The sequence below is a fragment of the Dipteris shenzhenensis genome, chromosome 20 (assembly GCF_047967505.1).
Source record: "Dipteris shenzhenensis isolate YYH24624 ecotype China chromosome 20, Dip_SZ_1.0, whole genome shotgun sequence".
NCBI lineage: Eukaryota > Viridiplantae > Streptophyta > Polypodiopsida > Gleicheniales > Dipteridaceae > Dipteris > Dipteris shenzhenensis.
Genome location: NC_141615.1, coordinates 7,138,868 through 7,160,517, shown reverse-complemented (window position 1 = coordinate 7,160,517; position 21,650 = coordinate 7,138,868). Strand labels below are relative to the sequence as shown.

Genomic DNA, 21,650 nt, shown 5'->3' with positions numbered 1-21,650 from the left:
TCACATAAACACGTTATATTTTTATTTCAAGAATTCCACATTTTTTGCTTTCTCGAAACATTGTCGATGCTAAGACTCCCCGACCAGGGCAGGCCAAAAATTTGGAGCATGGCACTTTCCTAGTGGCTTCTTAGATTGAGATAGAAATTTTCAAAAACATGAAGGGCATCATGAGCCGCTAGCACAAAGCCTCTAAGCCCTGCCTCTAAGCTCATAGCCAAGCTCTAGCCTCTGTGTTATTTTAAAGCTAAAATGAATTCAAGGACCCATTCACTTTTTGCAAAAGGCCACTAGTAGGCATGGCCTACATTTCACATGCATGAGAAATCACTTAGCCATATGAATGTGCTTGTAGGCTAAATCATGATATCTATTAAGAAGGCAATATAACTCAGTAAGAGGGTGACAACTTGTCAATTGCATCCCCCAGCTGCTTCGCAAGGGCCTTATGTCATGGAGGGGGAAAAGGGAGGATATAAGGGTAGCTATTTTGGTTGTTTTTCCCTCGGAAGAGCATATTTTGGATGGTTTTTTCTTAGGCTGGTTTCACACACGGGCGGACAAGGCAGTGTAAAGGGGCATTTAGCTTTGATGGCACAAAGTCATTGGTGGAACTTCTTGTCTGTTGGACTTTTTTCCATCTGGCTTAGGCAGGCTGCCCAAGGTGTGTGAAATACCAGAGTGCCCAATTTTGTTTTTTGTGTGGGCGGCGTACGTGTGTCAAACTAGCCTTAGTACATGATATTCCTAAGGAAAATGAGACATGGCTATAAAGAAATGTCACATCACTAGTACAGAAATGTCACATCAATGGGTCTCAAGTAGGGGAAAGAGCGGAGTAGGGGAAGCTCAACGGTTTGAGCATTGGCCTACTGCTCGAGTTCGATTCCGGTGGAAAGCCCCTTGCTCCCTCTCACTGTAGGCCATGGGCGGAAGTGACGTGTGTGCGCGCGCCCGTGTGGAGTAGAGGAAATAGCACCATGAGGTCTAGACTCTAGAGCCTATATGGGGTGCTATTTCCCATGATGTCCTCTATTTTACCTTGATGGCGCTGCTTGGCTTGTAGCTTCAAATTCAGCACGCTTCAGCCATGTCGCCGGACACGCGAACCATCGCACTCTTGTGGGTTTGCGCTTTCGGCACCGCAACAGGTATTTCTTGCTCTCATAACGCTTTGAAGTCTTTTTTGCCAAAATGTCCCCCTGTTAGCTTCATCTTGTCTTTGCCCGTAGAACAACAGTTTTTGGATCGCATCATGCAAGTTCTAATGCTTTTTTATGCTTTTGCCTGCTTGTTATCTAAGTTTTTAGTTTGGGACGTACGTATTTTGATCTAGTAGGCGTGAGTTTTGGCTTGATGCACGTGTCTTTTCTCTTGTATGTTCACATCCGGCCGCTCGTAGTACTTCTTTGATTCAGGATCTCTCCTCGTATTAGGAGCTTACCCCATTCATACTTGACAGTAAATCGTCTCGCTTGCGTTGTGGCTACCAACATAGACACTAGGCTACGTTGCACATGTCTTACTTCTTTATTTTCAGCGGAAGTCCAGCATACATGCAAGGATAAAGAAGATGACAATGCGTTTGGTTGCAACTGCCCCTGCTGTGAAGAGAGAGTATATCTTTATTGCCTTGAATTCAACCCCACAAAATCTGTATCCATGGGCTGGATAGCCATGTGGGATGAGGGTTTGGTGCTGCTGCTCAAATACTGCTTGCTGCTATTGGCTGGAGGTCCTGCTGCTGAAGGAATTGATCTGGTGACTGCTCCTGCTAGGTGGGCAGGCTTTTCTTGCTGCTGTGCGCCCTTTTGATATGGCATTGCTGCCATGTCACAGCGCACCCTGCTGCTGTACTTGCATGGCCTGCCATTTTACTGCCCAGTTGCTCGAGGGCCTGTGTGTTCTCAGTGATAGCCTTGCTGCCTGGATGAGTGAGAATTGAAGTAGGCCCTTCCAATGATGCTTGAAGATCACCCAGCAAATGCCTCAGCCAAATACACTCGATTGTGCCCCGTACTCAGCCTCACATGAAGAGGTAGCCACTGTAGACTGTTTCTTACCTAACCAAGAAATGCACGAGTGCCCAAGAAAGAAACAGTGACCACGAGTGGACTGCCGAGTATCAAAATCACCAACCCAATTTGAATCGCTATAAGCATGTAAGTGAAAGTCACCCCCCCATGGAAAGAGCAAACCAAGAGTCGGCTGCCCTGCAGATAATGGAACACACGCAGCTTGTCAATGTGAAGTCTTTGGACTGTGCATAAACCTACTCAATTGGGACACTGCATACTGAATGTCAGGACGTGTGTTGCATAAATAAATAAGGCATCCCACAGCCTGCTTGTAAACAGAGGCATCAAAAGGTTCACTGGCATCATGAACGGAAGCCCTGGCTCCATATGAGTAGAGATGGGCTTGCAATTCTGAAATTTGAATTGTTCCAAGAGCTTACCAATATACTTGGATTGCAACAGCCCAATACATCTATCATCTTTGTGTAAATTGGATGCCCAAATAGTAGTGAAGCAACCCCAAATTCGACATCTGCTGTAATTCAGCCTTGAAATTTTTGCAGCATAATTACTAGTGAGCAGCATGTCATCGACATAGAGAATAATGATGAGCTTATCCCACCCTTCCTTCTTGACATAGAGGAATTCCCTGGCTAGTAAAAAATGCATCTATCTTTGCATACCAAGCTCGTGGAGCTTGCTTCAAACCATACAAGGCCTTTCTCAACTTGCAGGCTTTGTCTTCCTTGCTAGGCTCCACAAATCCAATGGGCTGAGAAACATAGACCTCCTCCTTAAGGTCCCCATTAAAGAATGCAGTTTTAATGTCCAACTGATGGATCTTCCAGACATGAAATGCGGCCAATGCAACCACACACCTAACCGTGGTCATACAAGAAATGGGAGCAAAGGTTTCATCATAATCTATGCCTTTCTGTTGTGCATAGCCCTTTGCTACAAGGGAAGCTTTGTACCCGTTAATGAACCCATTTGATTTTCTTTTGAGCTTATACACCCACTTCATGCCAATTGCCTTCTTGCCGGCAGGCGAGTTCATCAACTCCCAAGTTTGCTGTCCTCAAGGGTGTGGAGCAGCCAACGAGGTACTGATCTTGCTTCTTGCATTGCTGTACTTTCATGTGCTACGGCATCATCAATCTCTTCCTGAGAAACAGGCTCAGCCATAGACTGAACTGAGGCATCATCCACTCGAGTATTTTGCTGCAAATTCTGATTTTCCATTGGCATATCAGGTGCAGCATCAAAGGAATGGGCAGCAGCCCGTCAGAGGGTTCTGAAGGACCCTAATTTCTGTCAAAACCAGCAAAGGGCAGATCTGCATTTTCAGCAAAGATAACATCCCTACTAGTGATAACCTTCTTGGTCTGGGGATTATAAAGTCTATACCCCTTCCCACCCCTTGCTGTCACTGCTGTAGCCAATAAAGATGCACTTCTTTGCCAAAGTACCATGTCTTAGCCGTCTCATTAATGCTGAAAATATGTGACTCCCAAGAAGCATCATAGCTGCAAGTAAAGAATGCCAAATCATGCTTAACAAAATGAGTAGAAGTATCTTTAAAACCTACATGATGAGGTGAGCCTGAAACTGCCATAACAGACTCTTTCGTCTTGTCGTTTGCAAGTCTTTTTTTTTCCCCCCAAAGAAAGGAACCTTCTATTAATGCTTGAAAGATTTCATACAAGACAGCAGCCCCGAAGGTGCTGAGTATGGAAAAAACCGGAAAAGGCTGAAAGAAAACCGGCTTGTGCTAGAGAAACCCAGCTCATTGCCTAGGGGATCTCTGGAACTGGGGCTAACAACCAAGTGGGGGGACTATACAGCCAGCGAATCCCTTGCGGAGTGAAGATGTAGAAAACATCTGCAAGCCAAGCCTTGTAGAAACGAGCACGCCTCTCGATAGTCGCCCTGAAGCCTGGAGTCCCGAGCTCCTAGGTGGACCGTAGAGTGTAAATGATATCCTGCCATATGGCAACTAGGGTAGCCGCGGGTGGAACCGGGTGCTCACCCATCACAAGACTGTAGCGAGCCACCCAAATGTTCCAAGCCATGATGCTGGCTACCACCTCCCAAACATTGTCCTCCTTAGGAGGAGGGGCTAGACTGTCAGGGGGGATTGCCTCGTGGAGTGCAATCCTCTGGATGCTTTGACCCTGTATCCGGTAGACTGGGGAGATCTCATCAATTTGAAATCCGTGTCCTCCCTCTGTCAACCAAGCCACCATTCCCCAGGTGTAGCCTCTATGAAGACTATACATGTGTGTCATGATCCTGAGGGCTCCCATCCAGATCCTCGCTACGCTATGACAGCTCCACAGACAATGCGGGATAGTCTCCAGGACACCATCGGAGCAACAATGGCAATGCCCCTCCACTCTCATCTGCTCCAACTACGGTCCGATGGGCAAGCCTTTGTGGGCGGTCAGCCAGAAGAAGTAAGAGATCTTCCTCGGCCGCAAGCTGGACCACAACCGTGTCCAAAACTTGGAGCACACATCCTAGGGCACTCTCTGGGTCACCCAATGTCTCTCCCTCGAAGGGGTCCACCTCGACAAGTCCATCTGAAGCCTCCTGCCAATTCGTGTGTTGTAGGAAAAGAAGGGCACTTCATCCACTTGCTCAGCTAGGCTGCCCCTAGAGGGCCAGAACCACTCTCTCGGATTCCATTGGACCCCCCTCAGGGGTCTACCCTCCCACAGCCAAAGGTGCCATCTGGAGGCATCTTGCTCTGAGATACTGGGAGGGTCAATGTACCACTCCTTCCCTAAACGTCCCACCACTGTGATCATCTGTCAGTGTATCCCATCAAGACTCCCATCCATCTTGGGGTCACTCTTAGAGAGTGGCTGAAGCAGGCCTCTAGGTCCTACACAGAAGAAGCTGGGGTGCGTGCTGCTGTGCTGCATCAACATCCTCAAGGGAACACTAGTACGGGAAAACTGCCCCAACCATCTACTGTCTCTCCAAATGTGAAGTGCTTCCCACCAGGACTCCAGAATGGCTAAGTCAATCTCGCCCATCCGTTGCCCTGCCCCTCGCAGATGCACTAGGGCGTCAAGCCTCACCTCTGTCTCTATAGGTAGTCTGCTTTAACGGCCAAAGGACCATGTTGGACCACTGTCTCATTGTGCCCAACCAATGTGAGTCCGCTGTCCAAGCATACGTCCCTCCTGATCCCTGATCTCTGGGTGCCACATAAGGGGCTGGCGCTCAAGCTCCTCTCTGCATCTGGGCGGAGCACGGATGAGACCCCTTGCCAGTCTCTGCCAAACCTTGTGAAGACTCCTCATTAGGGGGGAGTCCTTTCCCGTAAGGGGGGCCTTTGAGAAGATCCATCTATGTGAAGGCTGCCACTGTCCCCAGTGCGTGGGGTGTTCCTTAGAAGCCCTCACTGCAAGAGGAGCTTCCAAGGCTCTGCACTTGGGTGAGGCCATGGACCACCAACTTGCCTTGAAGGGCCCTGCTCTGCATCTCTGGATCAATGACACCCAAGCCTCTCAGTGCCTGCGGCATGATCACCGTCTGCCAAGCTACTCGGGCCCTAGTGTTCCTCGTGCCGTCTGAGCCTGCCCAAAGGAAGTTCCGTACTAACTATCGGAGCTGCCCAATGCATCCTTTGTGAAAGCACCAGCAGGAGGCGATATACCAGGCCCTGGCAAGAAGGACTTGGTTTTCCACTAAAGCGTGACTTGCTAGGGAGAGTTTGGCCAAGCTCCAATAGAGAAGCTTGCGCCGAACACTCTCCAAGACCGGGGCAATCTGTTGCTCTGCTGTGATGTCAATACCCACTTGGCATCCGAGGTATCTCGCTGTCTGGCCCCGCGGTATCCATTTGAAGCCAAAGTCACTCCCCCATTCACGGATCTCTTGTGTCTCCTCAAAGCGTGTGAAGAAGCCTATGGATTTCGTCCAGTTGATAAGTGCCGCCGAGGCCTCACAGTAAATAGCCAGGGCACCTCTGACTCTCTCCAGACTCACTGTGGTGCCCTCAACATACAAGGCCGTGTCATCTGCAAACTCCGAGTCAAGTAGCTCCTCCTCTTGTCTGATCAGGAGCCTCAACCTTGTGAGACCCGCCACCTGTGATCTCAGATAGTAGCCCAAAGCCTCCGCCACAAACAAGAAGAGGAAGGGAGCAAGTGGGCAGCCCTGGTGGACTGAGCGAGAGAGAGGAAAGGCCTCGCCTGTGTGCCCTCTGATGAGCATCTGACTAGAGCTTCCTGCATATAGCGCTGAAACTCCTTTGACCCATCTGTTTGAGAAACCCAATTTTCTCATAGTGCCCTCCAGGAAAGACGACTCCACCCTGTCGTAGGCCTTCTCAAAATCCAAGAGAAGGATGGCTAGCGGCTGTGACTCCTCCCTGGACCAATCCACTGCCTCCCAGAACGTGAAGATGTTGTCCAGGATGTTGCGCTCCTGGACAAACCCAGTTTGTGTGTCATGGATGATGTCGGTAAGATGGGGCCGTAACCGCAAACTCAAGACCTTGGTGAGGATCTTGTATGCAGTATCAAGTAAGGTGATTGGCCTCCACTATCGGATATCTGATCTATCTCCTTCTTTCGGGATAAAACAAAACCACCCTCTGCTCAAGGACTGCGGGAGAAGGCCTGTGTCAAAAATCTCCTAGCAAGCTAAATGGAAAGGGGTGGAGATAATCTCTCAGAAGTTTCGGAAGAAGACCGGAGTCAAGCTATCTTCACCCGAGCACTTCTGGGTCGGGAGAGCCTTACGGGCTTCCCAGAGCTCCTCATCTGTGAAAGGCTTCTCAAGTCTGCTGCATAAGTCTTGCGAGACTACTATTGGAATGTGATCCCAAACTAGCTCTCGGGCCACAAGACCAGCTGGGGTCATCCTCTCTGTCTGAAAGAGCTTGCTGCAAAATCTAGTGGCCATGTCCAGAATCTCCTGCGGGTCAGTGTGGATGATGCCCTATGAGTCTCAGAGACGCTGTAGCTGTGTGCCTGTCGATCGGGGCCCAGTGGTATGAAAGAACTGCTTCGTCATCCTGTCGCCCTGCTGCACCCATCGGGCCCGGGAGGAGTGATAGGAGAACTCTGCCCGCCGCAACTCTGTGTCCTGAAGCTCGAGACGAGCGCTCTCGAATTTGTCACTAAGCCACTGAGAAGCTGGGTCCTGTTCCTTGAGCCTCTCAATGGAGGCAAGGTCTCTTCTCAAAGCCCGCTCACGCTCCTGAAGGGTCCTCCGCCTAAGGGCGTGAGCCTGTAGCTCCTCACTGCTCCTCTGAATCACATCGGCCACCCACACAGCCCAGCCCTCACACGGTGCCATCTCTGATTGCTCCAAAATCCCTGCCATGACCTGCTGAATCTCCTTGTCCTGCAGGAGGTCCTCTGGAATGCAGGCCCCCTTCTGGGGGAGACCTCAACGGGGCTGATCCAAGTGAAGTACCACTGGAGAGTGGTTTGACATCGTGGTATCTACCAAAATCTCGGTAGATCCGCCTCTGTGTAGTGCCCAATCCCCAACATAGAAATGGTTTAATCTCTCTAGCAATCCATCGTGTCTCCTCTGTCCAAAGGAGAAGAGAAGGCTGCCAAGTGTCCTGTTGAAATCTGGCTCTCTCGAAGGGTCTCTGCCACTGATCATGAAAATGAACTGCTCGCGGGTGCTACGCTCTGCTGCTGGCATCTCAGAGAAAGAGGCGCCGCCCTACTTGTCTTCCCCAAACTCCAGGTTATTGAAGTCACCTCCAACAATTCAAGAGTCTACATTCGGAAGACAGTCTGATAGCCTTCTCCAAAAGGCCGGGCGGTGTTGCCTGCACACTGGGGCGTACACGTTCAGGATCCCAATCCTGGACTCTCGTCCGAACTCCCATCCAAACTGTCCATCCTTTAATGAGCTTGTGTTACGCTCTAGCCGAGGTAGCATGACCTCGGAAGAATCAGTCGACATTTCCCTTAAAGGATCTATCTCTGTAATATATGTGTTTGCGCTTCATGTAAATGATCGGGAGGGATTTAATGTCAAGGTCCTAGGTGAGGGCTGATAGCACCAGACTAGATAGATCTAAGACCAAGGGCCTAGTGCTAAGATTGTGCCTAGGGGCTAGAGAACAAACAGAGAGAGTGTGTGATAATTGGTATCAGAGCTGTAAGGTTGGCGGGAAAAAAAAATCTAGAAGGGATCTGTGGGTTTGGACGAGAAGTCCAACGTGAGCGTGAATTGGAAGACCTGCGGAGGAAATTGACGGGCAGGTTTTGCGCTCTAGGCTGACAGCTTATCACAGGAGCGAACAAGATCAGAGCTCAAGGCTACGAAGAAGAGAGGCGTGAATTCAAGGTACAGGCTTAGACAGCCCGAGTGGTTGACGACGACTAGTGTTGGTGCTACGCTATGACGGACGGAAGGTTTGTCGACAACCTTCCCGCTGTGAGTCGTTGCTTGGGGGTCCCGTAAGGCAGCGACGGACAGCAAGTCTGGAGATAGGTGGCGAGGTGACGTGACGACGAAGCTGCTGACGATGCTTTTGATTGATGGCGCTCCCGTAATCTCAATGGAAAGCTCAGGCCAGGCGCGGAAAGGTGACGTGCATGGAGTGGGACACGCAGGCGTCTAAGGGGTGGAGCGCAGTTGCGACAATTGCTATCGTTGATCGCAACGAAGCTGTGCAGCATGCTGACGACGAACATAATTGGGCTCTTGACCTCCACGCGAAGGGCTAACCTGACGAAACACGGGCTGACCCGACGAAACACGGGCTGACCTGATCTCCACGCGACGGGCTGATCTGAAGTGATCAGAGAAGTGATCAGAGAGCAAGCTTTAGGGACTCCATAATGTCGAATTTATAGACCAGGGAGCACTTTACCCATTTTCCCTTTTGTTTCTGTCATTTCTGTTTTGTTAGAAACAGATTCAGTTTGTGGGTTGCAGTGTGCATAAAGGGATAGCTAGTCCATATATAGACTTGTGGTTTATAGCAGGGACAGATTATGCCTGTGCATATGCCTGTGTGCTTCAGTCAGAGTTAGTTTGCAGGAATTTCCCTAGTATAGGGAAAAGCGCTATTTGGGTTATGCATGTGTCAAATGCCTAGTCAGTGTACATGTGGGATTGCAGGTATTCCCTAGTATAGGGAATTGTGTCAGTGTCAGTACACTGAATTGTGTCAGCTTGTGAATACAGTGTTCTAGAGGTGTTTAAAATTAAAAAAAAAAAAAAAAACCCAAAACAAAACACCTATTGAACTGAATGGAAGCAGAAGAAGGGGCTTCCAGAAGGGACCCTGGTGAGTCAGGAGTCCGGCCGACCCAGCAGGGATCGCGCCCAGTAGCTCACACTTTATCTGGCAGGATTGCATTGCTGGAGGATGCCTTGCAACAGTTGTTAGCGCAGCAATTACAAGCCAACGCAGGGCAATCTGAACTTAGGAGAGCGTTACAGAGTATGTCTGCCAGACCTTCTCTAGAAGAGAAGGGAAAGGCTCCAATGGAACTGGAGTTGGAACTGGAGTCTAGTGTCCATACGGTCGAGCCTAGGAAGGCTAAAGTGCCAAATATTGCGAATTACAGACCGGAAAAGTATTCTGGCCGGATGAACGACCGTAGCTCCGATGTCATTGAGACCTGGTTACACAAATGGGACGAGGCGTTCGCCATTTGTGAAATCAGAAATGACATCAAAAAGATCCGCGAGGCCACCCACATGTTCAGTGAGGCAGCGGATCGGTGGTGGATTAAACAACAAAAAGATGGCATAGCATCCACTACCTGGGAGGGGTTTAAAAGAGAGTTTAGGAAACACTTCTTACCTCCTGACGAAGCATCCCGAGCTTGGGATCAATATAGGAACCTTCGTCAGAGAAATTTATCAGTGGCAGAATACACTGATAAGTTTCGAGAGAGTGTAATGAAGGCTGATGAACCCCTGCCTCAATCAATCCAAGTGAAAGATTTCATATTTGGATTGAATGATCGAATAAAAATGGAAGTTCGAGCTAAGTACGCGGACACGCTAGATGATGCAATAGCTATAGCCCTGAACTACGAGGATGCCAAGGGTAGCAAGCCAAGTGGGTTTGCACAGGTCGGAACCCAGTATGGGTATCCGAAGAAATCTGGGTTTAAGAAGAAGTGGGCTAGTAGAGGGAGTGGTTCGCAGCCGAGTGGTCAAGCCAAGCAGGCGAGACCGGCTGAAACTCCTAAACCAAGTACCACCATTGGAGTGAAGAGGAAAGTAACCCCAATGGCAGCCCGGGCTTGGTCTAAATCTCCCTTGAACCCAGAACAGAGGGAAAAAGCGAGGAGAGAAGGCTTGTGCTTTGGTTGCCTTAACCTCATCAGTGGAGAGATTGTCCACGTAATAAAGATCGTCGGATGGCTGAGATGGTGATCTCAGAGTGCGACGTGGAGATGCAGGGAAGTCCTAGAGCGGAAGAGATGCAGATTCAGCTAGCGGGATCTTCTCAGAGGTTAGTACCTTGTTTGTTCTGTGTGTCTGTTGCTAAGTTAGTGACGAGTGCACCTGATAACATCCTATCTAAGCCCGCAGCAACGGGGTATACAGCCTTCAATGATACGGAGTTAATTAAAATGAAAGGGCAAGTGGCCAGTCATGGTGTCATTGTGTTGTTTGACTCAGCGTCAACTCACAATGTGATTAACTCCAAGCTCGTGAAGAGGCTGAAATTAAAGACAAGTCCATCTGACTATGCGTATACAGTTAGGATGGCAGATGGAAGTTCAACTGAAGTATGGGACCAAAGGGTTACCCAGTTGGAGCTTCGGATTCAGGACTATGCTGAGAAGCTTGATTTTGAAATGACCAAGCTTGCTCATGCGGATATAGCCCTGGGAATGGCGTGGCATTCTAGGAAGAATCCAGCCATTGATTGGAAAAAGCACGTATATCAATTCAAGATGAATGATGTGCTTTATGTCTTGCGAGGTGAAAAAGATATACCTCAGGGACCGTTGGTTTCCGTGATGGAAATCAGAAAGGCTCAAGTAGAGTTTTTGTACCTTTGCACAGCATCGGTAGAGTCGGTGGATGATTCTTCGACTAGCACTGATGTTACGCAAAGTGGTGAGATGGCCAAGCTGGCTAATCTTATAACAGAGGAGTTCTCTGAATGTTTTAGGGATGAACTACCTTATGGGTTACCTCCAGAGCGGAAAGTTCAACATAAAATTGAACTGATCCCGGGGGCTGAACCTGTAAATAGACCTCCTTATAGAATGAGTTTTGCTGAAGAAGCGGAGGTGCGTAGACAACTGGAAGAATACCTCAAGTTGGGGCAGATTCAACCAAGTTTCTCACCTTTTGCTTCGCCAGTGATATTAAAGAGGAAAAAGGATGATACGTTTCGCCTCTGTATAGATTACAGAGCATTGAATAATATCACTGTTAAGCACAGGTATCCGATGGCTCGGATTGATGATTTGCTAGATGCATTACATGGAGCCGTGATTTTCAGCAAGATAGATCTTAAGTGCGGCTATCATCAAATCCGGATTAGAGCCGAGGATGTGCATAAAACCGCTTTCAGAAGCAGGTTTGGTCATTATGAGTTTTTGGTAATGCCCTTCGGACTTACCAATGCTCCAGCGACCTTCGTCATGCTTATGAACGATTTACTACGTCCGTATATCGGAAAGTTCGTAGTACATTTCATAGACGATATCCTAATATTCAGTAAGAGTGTTACTGAACATCGTGAACACTTAAGGATAGTGTTCAATACTTTGAGGAAAGCCAGTCTTTATGTGAATAAAAAGAAAACTATACTGTGTATGGTTAGGCTTGAGTATTTAGGGTTCATAATTACTCCACAGGGGGTAGAAATGGATCCGAAGAAAGTGGCTGCGATACTAACTTGGCCAATCCCTTAGAGTCTGACCGCGTTGCGATCATTCTTGGGATTTGTCCAGTTTTATAGAAGGCATATCAAAGGATATTGCGGAATAGTATCGCCATTGACTGATCTGACCTCAGATAAAGTACCTTTTATTTGGGGACAGAATCAACAGAAAAGTTTTAACACCATAAAACAAGTTGTGGTCTCAGGACCGGTGTTAAAAATAGTTGATCCCCAGAAAACCGTTGTTCCTAGAAACCGATGCAAGTGGCATTGCGGTAGGAGCAGTTCTCCTTCAAGAGGGAAGGCCAGTAGCCTTTGAAAGCAAGAAGCTTTCTCCCTCTCAAAGGAATTGGCCAACTCATGAATTGGAGTTGTATGCAGTTATCCATGCTTTGAAAACATGGAGGCATTATTTGTATGGTTCAGAGTTTTATGTGGATGTGGATCATGATACTCTGAAACATTTTTGTAAACAGCCTAACTTGAGGGGCCGCCAAGCTAGGTGGGCAGAGCTCATGCAGGAGTTTAATCTAACGATTCGGTACCGAAGAGGAAAAGACAATAAGGTTGCTGATGCGTTGTCTCGCATTATACACAACCTGAGTTTCACGGTATTAGAGAGTGCTCTAATGACCGAGATCAGAGAAACTCAAAAGGTGGACGAGTTTGTCCAGAGCTTATGGCCTAAGGCTCATGTGTTAAAACCCGGGGAAAATGAAAAGGATGACCTGGCATCCAGAAAAGGCCAAACTTATGCAAGATATGCCATAAGGGATGGTATGCTAGTTAGAAATGGCAAGGTTGTAGTACCTGGTCAGAATGATCTCAGGTAGAGAGTCATTCGACAATGCCATGATAGCCCGTGTGCGGGACATCCAGGTGTCGAGAAGACCTATGATCTCGTGAAGCGAGATTTCTTTTGGCCAAAGATGAAAAAGCATATTCATGAGTATGTGACACGGTGTTTCTCGTGTCAGGTAAGTAAGGCCGAGCGGGTGAAGCCACCCGGACTTTTACAGCCCTTGGAAATACCACTAAGTAAGTGGGAGAGCATTTCCATGGATTTTATTGTAGGGCTACCTGCAACACAAGGAGGGTATAATTCTATCCTTGTGGTGGTTGATTGTCTAACCAAGATGGCTCACTTCATTCCGACTAGAGAGTCTGTTAGTGCCCCGCAAGTGGCGGATTTGTTCATTAGACATATATTTCGTCTGCATGGATTGCCTAGATCCATAGTGTCAGACCGATATGTCAGATTTACCGGTCATTTCTGGACAGCGGTATTCGAGACACTGAGGACTGAGTTAGGAATGAGTAGTGGGGATCATCCTGAGACGGATGGTCAGACGGAGAGAGTCAACCAAACTTTAGAAGATATGCTAAGGGCATATGTGTCATTGAGGCAACATACATGGGACAAGTGGTTGCCATTGTTGGAGTTTGCCTACAATGATAGGAAACATTCATCTACTGGGTTCAGTCCGTTTGAGCTGAACTATGGTTATAGGCCAGCCAATCCAACTATAGTTGGAGTACCTCAGAAAGTGCCTAGTGCCGCGAACTTTGTAGTTCAGATGCGGGAGATGCTAGCACTTGCGAGAGCTAATATCCGCCAGGCTATGGATAGAGCCAAGGTGTATGCGGATGAAAATCGGTCTATAAGAGTATTTGAAGAAGGAGAAAAAGTTTTTCTCAGAATTCCTTCGCACTCGAAGTCGTTGACTTCAGGAGAGCGTGCTAAGTTATCACCTCGATACTGTGGGCCGTGGTTAATTCTAAAGAGAATAGGCAGTGTAGCCTATAAATTAGAATTGCCACAGGGGTGTAAGGTGCACCCGGTTTTTCATGTTTCGCGCTTAAAAAAAATTTTTACATACAGGGGACTCACTAATCGAAGGTGTGGTTTTGTTTCAGGAGATAGAGGATATTGCAAGGCGCAAACCAACAAGAATCCTGGACCGAGGAACAATGCAAATACGAAATCGGAAGATACCCACGGTGTTGGTTGCATGGCATGGTCAGCCTCTATCCGAAGCTACTTGGGAATCCGTATATCAGTTGCGGAGAGTGTTCCCAGACTTTATCATCGAGGACGCTGATGTCTGAAGAGGGAAGGAATGTTACGCTCTAGCCGAGGTAGCATGACCTCGGAAGAATCAGTCGACATTTCCCTTAAAGGATCTATCTCTGTAATATATGTGTTTGTGCTTCATGTAAATGATCGGGAGGGATTTAATGTCAAGGTCCTAGGTGAGGGCTGATAGCACCAGACTAGATAGATCTAAGACCAAGGGCCTAGTGCTAAGATTGTGCCTAGGGGCAAGGAATTTAATGCATCCCAAGAGAGGGGTGAAATGTTGCATTAGGAAGGCCCTATATGGATGACATGTGGCATCTAGATCTATCTAGGGAATTGGGGTTTGCTGAGGCTAGAGAGAGAAGAGAAGATAATGATTCATGTGATTTTTGCAACGTAGATCTCTGTCTGCTCGTTAGCCTTAGCGAAATATGGCTGGGAGGAAATAAATGGTGCTACTCCCGTGATCGAATTAGAGAACAAACAGAGAGAGTGTGTGATAGCTCGCCTTGATCATAGACCTCTGAAGCCAAAGTTTGTGAGACTGAGATGCAGACCCCTCCGCTACGTCCTACTGCGGGGGGCCACACCTCTGGCCTTCTCCCTTGGAGAAGGTGATGGCATCGTCTGATGTCTGCAGTTGAAAACATGTGCTCTTGAATCATAAGGATGTCCATTGCCCTCTGGAACTCCTGCCGAAGTATCAGGCACTACGATTGGCTACGAACATGGTCGTGGAGCCCGTGTACGTTCCAACTCACTAAGGTCCAACTCATGAGTACGGAGGAGTCGGGAACAAGGCTCTCCTGTGAGTGGGTGCCTGTCTTAGAAAGACTGCCTTGTGCGATTTTGCCGGGGGTTTAGAGGGCGAGTAGTCAGTGTCTGTGTGGTGCCATACTAGGGTGGAAACCGGCTCAATACCGATCTTCCGTGCCCACTTCATCATGAAGGAGGCTTCTACCCCGAACAGCTTTGCACACTTCTGGAGGGGCCAGAAGTGTGCCTGCACCTTTGCCTCTAGCGGCAATTAGATAACTCCTGTCGCCAAGCCAAACACCGGTTCCTCGCGCGTGAAGCTCAGTTGAAAGTTTACCTCTGCGCCATGGGCGCACCAAAGGTCTAGTCCCTGTGGCCCCATCCACTCGTCCATCATGAGAGTAATTTGATTTCCCAAAATAGCATCAAACACCTCCGGGGACCACTTCTCCAACCCTGTGGAGGCAAATGGAAATCTCCAAACGGGGTGTGTTTGAGATCCCACTGCATTGATCAAACCCCCCTTCCGGGGTTGAAGGACCATGAGCGTAAGTTACCTCCAATGGTAGAGGATATGAGTCCGGAATCTCCAAATAGTTATAAGGTCCTAACCTCCAGAAGTCTCGCGGTAAGGGATGCCCAGGCTGGAGCTTGGGAGCTGCTAACCGGGAGGACTAGCCTCGTCCCTCAATATCCCTCCCTGGATGGTACGATGAGGAAGCAGAAGGGGGTGTCATCGTTCCCTTGTCTGCTAGCAGGGGTGTCGAAGATGAAGAACCTGCTGCTGAAGTGGAAGGGGGGGCGGCGGTAGAGGGAGGGGTAGGGATGCGGGGGACAGGGGGAGGGAGGTGGGTGGTGAGAGTGACCATAGAAGGGGGGGTTGAGGGGGGGGGAGGGGGCGGCGGGAACCCTGGAGGGGGAGGGGGAAGTGAAGAGGAGGAGGGGGAGGGGGAGGAGGGGGAGGGGGAGGAGGAGGAGGGATAAGGACAACATCAGGCCCCTCTGTTGATTGGGCTCGTCAGGGCTTTGGATCGGCTCCTCCACGGTCCTCGTCGAACTAGTGTCTGTGGCTTTCGCCATCGCCGCATCTGGAGCTCCTGGGGCTCATTGTTGCTGCAAGAGTGGGTGCGGAGGCTGAACCTCCGAAGCTGGAGGATCGGTTGAGTGGGCGGTGGCCCTTGCCGCCAGAGGAGGTGGCTCCGGCTGTTCCTCCTTCGAGGCCTCTCGTTTAACCCCCTCTCTCTGCGATTGGCCCTCTGCCTGCGGCGTTTGCGGGCTTGCTTGCTTGGTTTCTTTTTTTTAAAAACCTGTGTCCATGAAACCGGCCTCTAATCACTTAGAGGGCAGTGGAACTAAACCTTTAATCACTTCAGCACTTATTTACAGCTCACAAAGCATATATCACAACCATTAACCATTGCATGATCACCATTTGGCATTTACCCATTTATTCACAAACAAAACCACTGAAAAAGGGATGGAGGCTAGAATGCCCCTGCTCAACAAACATAGACAAGTGCACCCGATTGGCCCCAAACACCGTGGCGCCCCTTTCGGTATTTCTTTATATTTCACAGTGAAATGATTACAAGTTGCATCTAGGAGACCTTCCCTGCAACTGAGCACGCAGCCCCAATTCATTGAGCCTTCACAAGGATTTCAAGCATAGAACACCATCACATAAGTGCACTTAACCCATAGGCTCAATCCAAAGGCATTCTCTTTTCCGAGTGCAATTCCATTGGCTGTCTAGATGCAATCACACTGCACCCGAGCTGCACTCTCTTTGAGTGGTTTCTAGATGGCATTCACAAAGCTTTTCAAAGCTCCAAAATAAAATCAGCAAATACTCAACCAAAGAATGATTCATGTAGCACTGTCTGGGCACCTGCTGTGAACCAAGAAAGAGGTGGCACACGAGGCCAACCAATAGCTTATGGCAAAAAGAAATTGCAGCGGCAAAATCACAACTCACTAAGCCCTGAAAACTTGAACCAAGTCCTCAATCACCAAGAGGACATAGTAGCCAATGCCCAATTGCATTCTCAGCCAAAGAGGAGTGCAAAGGCATGAAGAAAGAGCATTTACAAGAGCTGACCAGCGAGAATTCCACTGAAAAATGCGAAAAGAAGCACTTCTGTTGCGAAGAAATGGGAGTTCTTGGGCTCAAAAGAAGCGTGCAGAGACGAATGCATTGAGAAGGTTTAGGAGAAGTTTCATCGCCGGAAAGTCCTCCAAAACTGAGAAAACCCAGTCAACCAGCACGTGGGACCACTCTAAATTCAACAGAAAGCTGTAGTTTTGCAAGAGGAGAGGCCTTGGACGTGGAAGAAGCAAAAAGGTCCAGAAAAAGCCACTTTTGCAAATTCGACCAGTAAAAGAAGTGCTTAGCTCTGCCCGTTCTACCAAACGCACGGAGGGAAAAGCATATCACTACGAAGGGGAGGCAAAGGGGAAGCCATCGGGGCAAACGGAAGCTGAGGAATCCAAACGGGTGAGGAGTTATGAAGAAAAACGGAATTCAGCTGAAGGAGGCTGAAAAACCAGTCCAAAATCTCAACAAAGGGAGAAGATGAGAGAGAAAACCACACATGTGAAGTTTAGAAGGCCCAGGAAGGTCCAGGAATGGCAAAGGAGCATGTAGAAGGCAGTGGAGCCACTTGGAACTCTAGGGGGGCCATTGAAGGTACATGGCCCTCTAGGGGGCCCATAAAAAATGCCACATCATCATTTTCCAACAACCACTCTTTTAATTCCTTGGAATGTCTTTGGGCCTAGGGATTAATTACGCTTATGTGCTAGGCACCATGCCGTGTTTAATTACACATTATTAAGCCCACGTTTAGACTTTTAAAACCAAAGTTGTCACGGTCTTGTAGTACATTAAAGTACTCCTCTCTTGAAACAACAAACCACAGTTTGCTGTCCCAAAACACAGGAGTGAGGATGAAATATAGCATAAAAGAGTATACAAGAAAGCCGCAGCTATAGTATACAGAGACAGTGAAAATATGGTTAGGAGAGGCATGCATCCATCCATATACATTGCTCAAAATCTATGTGATCCTCGGCGATCAATAGTCAAGATGCATCAATATCATGAAGTCTCATAGCAGAAATACTGTCAGCTTAGTATCTCGGATGAAACATACAGTGTCATCAAGCGACCTCATGAAATCACGGTGAGCCCGTTTGTACTGAGGGAGTGGAGGTGCTACTCCCCTCTCGACCACCAGGTAATGCTCCAGACGCTCGCTCTGCTGAACTACCTGTAGGAGCCCAGACCGCAGTTGGCTCTAACTGGAAAGCATCAAGGTAATGCTGCAATATCCCAAGTGAATTTGCCAGTTCACCTTCCTCCATCCATTTCGCATCAAGTGATGGGTAATTTTGAAATTTTACCAAGTAGCGATGGATAGCTTTACCCTTGAGCTTTCTATCTTTGTGTGCCAGAATCTGCTCTGGGACCAGAAGTTCATCCTGTTCTTCCACTTCAGGCTGCACCTCATCAGGTAAATCCTCAGGAATATCTCCATGATATTGCTTTAATAAGCTCACATGAAAGGCATTATGTATCTTTTAATGTGGAGGCAACTTCAGCCTGTAAGCTACCTCGTTTATCTTTTCAGAAACCTGGAAAGGACCATAGTAACGCATGTTCAGCTTTGTGTACAACCTTTCCTTGCCTTTCTTATTTTTCAGCCTTGCCTTCTGAAAACGCAGCAAAACCCAATCACCTTCTGTGAATACCAATTCCCTGCGGTGCTTATCTGCTGCTCTTTTCTGCTTGTCCTGACTTCTTTGCAAGGCATATTTGATCTTCTTGTAAGCCTCTTCAAGGCTTTTCAGGAAACGATCAACTTCGAAGATTTTCTCTTTTGTATGCAAAATGGGAGGTATCTTCCTGGCACCTTCCACTATTTCAAAAGGTGCTTTACCTGTGGATGTGTGCACCGTATTATTGTAAGCATATTCCAGCAAAGGCAAATAATGCTCCCATTTGCTTTTGTGGTCTGAGACATAGCATTTAAACATATCCAAGATGGTAGAGTTTTCCTGCTCCGATTGTCCATCAGACTGAGGGTGAAAAGATGATGAAAAATTTAGCGTAGTGCCCATATTTTCAAACAGCCCTCTCCAAAAGAGGCTGGTCATCCTCGGATCTCTATCACTGATTATGGATTCAGGCATCCCATGATACTTGAAGACATGCTGCAGAAACAATTTGGCCATTTGATCTGCTGTAATTTTCTTTCTTACTGGCACAAAGTGGGCTTGTTTGCTAAACCTGCAAATTATTGTCCACAATCCATCATGTCCAGTAGGAGTACGTGGAAGATGAAACACAAAATCCATAGCTATGCTTTGCCATGGTCTATCCGGAATTGGCAAAGGGTGTAACAACCCAGGTGCCTTCTGCCTGTCAAACTTTACTTTCTGACCATAGTTGCACGAAACGCACGTTTCGTGGGAAGAAACGGAAACGGCGAAACGGAAACGCCGTTTCGTCAAGAAACGGCGTTTCGTTTTTCTTGTTTTCCCAGAAACCCTAAAAACGGGTTTTCTTCTAGGATTTCGCCGCTGCCGTTTTTCGCCGCCTCCCGCATTCTTTCAGCCTCCTTCCAGCATCCTTTCAGCATCCTTCAAGCTCTCTCCATCCCATCCTTTGCTCTTGGACCTGCCCTCACCTCCATCCTTCTCTGAGCTCTCTCCATCCTCTTCATCCTTTGCTCCATCTTCTCCATCCTGCAAGCTGCAGCCTGCAGCTTGGCAGCCTGCTCTCCTGACTCCATCCCTCCATCCTTCTTCTCTCCATCCTCTCTTTAATCTTACCTTCTACCTCTCCATCCTCCTCCTCTCCATTCTCCTTCACTTCTACCTCTCCATCCTCTCCATCCTCTTTTACCTCTATCTCTCCATCCTCCTTCTACAGTCTACCTCCCATCCTTTCTCACGAGTCACTTGTGACCTCTCCATCCTCCTTCTCACCTCTCCATCCTCCTTCTCACCTCTCCATCCTCCTCAATGCCGAGAGATGCTTATTGGGTCCATGTCTCCCTCCTGGATAGTTATAAAGGAGGCGGTGGCTCCAAGAAGTGGAGATGCAACTATTGCGGCATAAGCAAGACGGGGTCTGTCACACGGGTGAAAGACCATCTAGCAGGTGTTCCCTGCAAGGATGTAGGACCTTGTGAGTTCGTGCCTACTGCAGTGAAAGGTGGCCTAGCAGAATGGAAGCGTGCGCGTATGGCAGCCTTGGCTGCAAAAAGTGGAGGACAAGGGCTACAAGATGAAGAAGAGGCTGCTGACACTGAGCCATTGGATGATGCCAGCACATTGGGTTCTGCAAAGAGAAGTAGAGGGGCATCAACTACATTGAGCGCAGGTCCTAGTGCCACAAGAACACCCTTGCCACATGGATCAATTAGTGTGGATGCTAGTGCGGGGAAAAGAGGATCACTGCAAAGGTCTAGCATTCAAGCACGCTTACAAAAGCAAGCAGTGAAGGAGGCCACTAGTGAGCTCACAAAGCTCTTCATACAATGTGCAATACCCTTTCATGTGGCGAAGACTACACGATGGAGGAAGGCCATGAGAGCCGTAAGCCGCATTGCGTATGAATGGGAAGGGCCTACATATGAGGCCTTGCGGACAAGAGAGCTAAGAAGAGAGAGGGAATGTGTGGAAGACCAAATGAAGCCCTTGAAAGAGACTTGGAAAAAATATGGATGCACACTCTTATGCGATGGATGGTCAGATGCACACAAGAGGAATGTGTACAATATTTTAGTGTCTTCTTGCAAGGGAACCATGTTCTTGAGAGCCATAGACGCTTCCACTGCAGGTACAGTGATTACAGGGCTGTATATTTGGGAGCATTTACGGGCAGCCATTATGGAGATAGGTGTTGAGTATGTGGTGCAGGTGGTGACAGATAATGGCAGCAATTGTGTGTCAATGGGTGCCATGTTAGAAGATGAGTTCCCTAAGATTGTGTGGACACCCTGTGCCTCACATTGCCTTGATCTTTTGATCGAGGACCTAGGGAAGATACCTTGGATTGATGCCATCTTCTCCACAGCCCGCAGTATCGTGAAGTTTGTCACGAAGAGACCCAAAGTCCTCAGCATCTATCGGGCTTACAGTGACCTTGAGCTATTGAAACCTCCAACCACAAGGTTTGCTTACATGTTCATAGTGGTGGAGAGGCTTGTGCGAGTGCGCCAAGGCTTGTAGTGCACGGTTGTGTCTCGGGAGTGGGGAGATTGGGATGATAGAGGCCAAGCAAAGTCTATCAAATTTTTTGCATGATCATGGATGAGTCTTGGTGGAATCAGGCGGAGGCATTAATCAAATCGATTAATCCTATCTACACGGTGCTTCGCATCACAGACATGGAGGGAACATGGAGGGAAGCACATTAGGGCTCTTGTACGAGTTTATGGACAAGATTGGAGAGGCCCTCAACAGAAACACTTCCCTATCGCCTGATAAGTAAGACTTTTTACTTTTGTAATATGTATAATTATTGCAGTTACTAAATGGCAATTTGTTATCATGAAGCCTGGAATTTTCAGATATATATTATGTATGTACTATTATCTATAGTCTATGAATTTTGCATGCATAATGCATTCTAATTTCTTGTGGCATGATTTAGGGTTGAGTCCATCCGTGCTATATGGAATAAGCGGTGGAATTGGTTCCACCGCCCAATCCATGCGGTGGCACATGTATTGCATCCGCTCTGGCGCAGTCAAGAGCAATATGAGAATGACGAGTTGGAGGAGGGGATGCAATAGTATCTACAAAATTGGACGGGTGGTGACTTGGAGATGCAACGAAGACTGGAGGATGAACTTCTATTGTTCCACAATCACTCTCCTTTGGTCGACCTACAGCTAGGCTCCGAGAGACACAGTTGCAACCTGTCTCCTGGTGGGAG

At 48.1% G+C, this 21,650-nt stretch overlaps 1 protein-coding gene across 3 annotated transcripts in view; it reads left to right on the top strand.

Moving 5' to 3' along the window:
• The first annotated feature begins 892 nt into the window (after positions 1-892).
• Positions 893-21,650, top strand: part of LOC147889200 (HrpN-interacting protein from malus protein) — a 51,055-nt gene continuing 30,297 nt past the window's right edge. For 2 of the 3 annotated variants that reach the window (XR_015542952.1, XM_087392050.1), the window contains exon 1: positions 893-1,151. Coding sequence is in view for 2 of the 3 variants with exons in the window: in XM_087392050.1 (XP_087248176.1) it covers positions 1,091-1,151 (61 nt within the window). In the remaining variant the exon portion in view is untranslated. The remainder of the gene's footprint in view (positions 1,152-21,650) is intronic. The other variant, XM_087392051.1, reaches the window with a different exon arrangement.